The sequence below is a fragment of the Oratosquilla oratoria genome, chromosome 37 (genome assembly GCF_046742065.1).
Source record: "Oratosquilla oratoria isolate Oo_2021 chromosome 37, ASM4674206v1, whole genome shotgun sequence".
Taxonomy (NCBI): domain Eukaryota; kingdom Metazoa; phylum Arthropoda; class Malacostraca; order Stomatopoda; family Squillidae; genus Oratosquilla; species Oratosquilla oratoria.
Window position 1 is genome coordinate 15191373 of NC_134813.1, and position 4437 is coordinate 15195809.

General features: G+C 38.9%; 1 protein-coding gene across 2 annotated transcripts in view; it reads right to left on the minus strand.

The window, feature by feature from the left end:
- Positions 1-2373: 2373 nt before the first annotated feature.
- LOC143019535 (uncharacterized) overlaps positions 2374-4437 on the minus strand; it is a 313311-nt gene continuing 311247 nt past the window's right edge. For both annotated transcript variants that reach the window (XM_076175249.1, XM_076175248.1), the window contains exon 17: positions 2374-4034. In XM_076175249.1, coding sequence (XP_076031364.1) covers positions 3333-4034 — 702 coding nt within the window. In that variant the 3' untranslated portion in view covers positions 2374-3332. The remainder of the gene's footprint in view (positions 4035-4437) is intronic.

The following is a 4437-nucleotide window of genomic DNA, read 5'->3' on the forward strand; positions in this document are numbered from 1 at the left end:
ATTACCACGGTTTTTGCCTGAGTTGTGGTGAGAAGTAACAAAATATTTCTTATATATATATATATATATATATATATATATATATATACATATATATATATATACATATATATACATATATATATATATACATATATATACATATATATATATGTATATATATATATATATATATTATAATAAATAATAGATAAAATATAAAAAAACAAGAAAGGAGAATTTTATAATAACCTAAAAAAACATAGATAGATGTACTTCTAAATGGTGTATTTGGAATTAGTTCAGCTATGAAAATCATTTGACGATCATTATTAAACCATGAACGATTATCGTTGAGCGATGATCGCACTGAGCTAAACGTACCTTTAGGAGCGTGGTGATACTGAGACAACCGGGGAAAGGAGACGGAATGGTGACCAGGCATCGATTCCTATATCACCAGCAACGTACCCTCCTGTGAATTGTCCCAAATGCTGCAGTCGAATCAGCAGTGTGAATCTTGCTTCGCCGATGTTATGCCTCCATCCAGATCGTCTCTCGCAATTTTTTTTTATTCGATTTTACCATCGTTGGAAAGTACTTCATTTAATGTGACGTGACAGCGACATCATCAACCGCCTTTCACCTTTGTACCCTCTTCAACGTCCTGTTTCGTCTTCTGAACACTTCCTGGAGGAATTAGTGATGGGACGTCTGTCACGATGCATCCATGCCCCATTACCACTAAGTTCACTGGACACACGGAGTCAGTTATAAAGTCGGTAAAACGGACCATACCTAAAGTTCCCCTTACCAAAGACCTTTGCAACAGTAAAGCATTACACTGCAACCTCCTAGAGCTCCACAACACAACGAAACCTGATGGAAGAAGCCCCGTCTAAAGCCTCTTTGGACCAGAATGGCAAAGCGCAACAAAGATGTGTGAACGTAAAGCGGCCACCAGAGTGGCCTCTGCTATCAAGCGGTAGAATTCACTCTCCAAACCTTTCCTACCCCTTAGCCTCGGGAACACCAACCAGAATACAAGATTCGGTTTCAAAGTGCTGGGAGAAGCTCAGCGCCGTCATGGATCAAGTCCAAACCCGGGACCACCATGTTAAAACAGTATCCGGAAGTGTCCTCTGGCTCAGCCCTACCCCTCTAGAACCAGATAATGTCTATCATGACTCAGAAAATATATCTGAAACTATTTCTACACCACCCTTAAGTCCTCGTGTTTAAATTGTTATAGTCGACTTGAGGAGGCGTAATTAAGACTAAAATATCTGCTACGTTATAGTAATAAGAATGAAAAGATCCAGAGGCTACATGCACTATAGTTCCCCTGAAAGGATTTGATGATGATATTATAGAAATCGACGCATATCCTACGGTGACCTAGGATGACTCAGCTCGTTGTCATTTCACAAATTATTTTGGTGGAAGCATGATGCATGTAGACTGTAACACCTCACAAATGCATGGCGCTATGCACATCACTGGTGTTTTAGTAATTCATCGCCTTTGTAGAATGTAACACACACACACACACACACACACACACACACACACACACACACACACACACACACACACACACACACACACACACACACACACACACACACACACACACACACACACACACACACACACACACACACACACACACACACACACACACACACACACACACACACACACACACACACACACACACACACACATTATTAAATTCATCTTGGATGTGGTTAGCGATAATTATTGTAGATTCTTGAAGAGGTCTTTGTATAGGTGGCTAGAGTAGAACGACCAACAAATATTTGTGATGAAGTGTGGCCATTGTACAACTTTGTGAAGAGCGTAGTTTTGTGCATGTCAAAATCAGTCGTCTCCATCTTAGCTGGAACAAGTAGTCACCGCTGCCAGCAAATTAAAAACGGCAAGCGTTAGGGGTGGGATATAGCCCCTTTATACAGAGAGACAGAGAATTGCAACATGGCAATACGATAAATGACCTAGGGAGCCATTTTGTGGCCAAATAATTTTTGTCCGTGCTTAATGTTTGCTCTCCTTATTGATTCATTGAACCTGTTGTGTTTGTTCATTGAATATATCGGGTTGATATACACTCGGATGCACCAACATTCGTATGAATCTATATATCGGACATTAGAAAGTATAAGACTTTTTCTGACAAAACTGTCATATCCTATGTAACTATAAGAAATTCATAAGTTTATATAAAAAGTACATTTTATGTTGTCTACAGAGAATGCCATTATTAGAATACAAAAATCATTTGAGGTTTCTTTCTAGCTTATAATCTATTAACATGTCTGACCAAAAGGTTTTTAAGAAGAGATGAGAGGAATTTATCAAAAACTTTATTTTGATAAATCATAACATACAAAACACCAAACACGATAATATAGGTGAAAACACTCACAATGGTAAACACACATACACTCATATACCTTCAAACAATTCCTCAACAACATCAGGTCACCAATCACTTTTCTCTTTTGTTAAAAAATAACAAAGAGAGGTTTATTTTACTTTCGTGTTAGGTTTTCTTGTCTGCATTGATACATATTATCAATAATGGACTACCGATAAGGTTATTTTTCGAATTTATGAACAAATATTGACACGTCATTGTATGGTAAGATAGAGTGTTTGAGATAATGAAATCAATGACTTGACTATCATAGTTTACCATTCAATGTTATTTACATGACATTTTGTTCCTGTATTTTAACTTTATGGACGATTGTAACCTCTGGTACGACTTTCTGATATTTACCTATAATACTAAACCACCACACTCTTGCTGCTTACCACTTTCCACAACCATAACACACCACGCCTATGGCATATAAACAAATACTATAACAGGAATGTCGCAAAGTGAGCAATTTTCATAATCTTGTTTTCAAAATTGGATTACCATTTTTTTTTCTACATTGGGATATTTTCTTCTTTCACTTGTATGTATGAATGTCAAGTTTCACTTGTCCTTTCTATTCAAAATCTGTTTTCATTCAACTCGTGGTCCAAATGTAGGGCACAAGTTTTGTGTCCACACGAAAAGTATACCTATGTTTCTCCATGGTCCACGCTTTTCATTTATGCTTTTAATTGGTCTATATTTTTCATCCAATTTGTACTTACAATATAAAACTTTCCCAAGTGATAATGTATTTTTGTCTTTCTATTCGTATAAAATACTGTATAAAACAGAGTTAACAATAAAATCAAAATGATTGCCAGATTAGTAGGAGTTGTAGTCACTTTTCTTTTTTACAACTTTCTAGTATCTAATTTTCACAAATTTATCTTTCGGGTACATACTACACTGCACTTTCTCTCTTTCCTTTCCCGCCTCCAGGCGTTCCTGGTGGAGGTTTAGCATTCGTGGGCGAACTAGAGTTCGACTTTTCTGCCAAAAGCTCTACACTCTCAGACGAAGGGATACTATGTGTAGACTCCTTCTTTTGGCGTCGCAGTGACCCGACATAGCTCAGGTCACCCTGCAGTAACGGTTGCGTGTCCTGGGAACTTCTTCGGGTCATCACACTCGCTGTCCGGGATTTTTGAGAACCTTCAGACGATTTCTGATGATGATGCTTGTGTGATTGAGAGGGTTGTTTTTGGTGTTTTTGTTGCAGTTGTGCCTGCTGTTGCTGCTGCTGATGCTGTTCCTCTTGTTCCTGCTGTCCTTGTCGAGAGGTCGATGGTGCAGCTGCTGCAGCCCCGGAGTATAGATGGGGAAAATAACCGTGATCATAAGGAATGTTGGCATGACTAAATCCCTTTGGCAAGGTAGTATATCCAGTAGGAAGTGATTGGTACCCCTGCTCACTCGTAGTTGTATAACTCGGTTGCTGTAGGGGTTGGTAACCCTGGTTGTAGGACGCAGGTGGTGGGAGTGTAACATCAAGAAACTGTCCCTGCTGTTCTTCAACATACACGTAAGGCACTTGCGGCATCACAGTCACCTGGGCTACCTGTTCCTCTGCAGACACTAACTGAGTATACTCCATACTTCCTACCTGTTGGAAGAAAGTAATGTACACTTAATTTTTCAGTCATGATAATTCGAAACGTCTTAAGATCTTTGATTTAAAAATGATACTTGAAAAAAATAGAAGCAAGGCTCACAAAACAGGTACAAATATGAGACATACATTTGTAAAGACATTACGCACAAAAATATATGCACACACGCATGCACACGTTTGGGCGCGCATACACATCGTGAGAGCACACGCACAAACACACACGCACACATACACACACACACATACACACACACACACACACACACACACACACACACACACACACACACACACACACACACACACACACACACACACACACACACACACACGTACACACGAATGGACGTGTATATAAACATAAACACTCAGTGGTAAGTATTCAAAAATATAA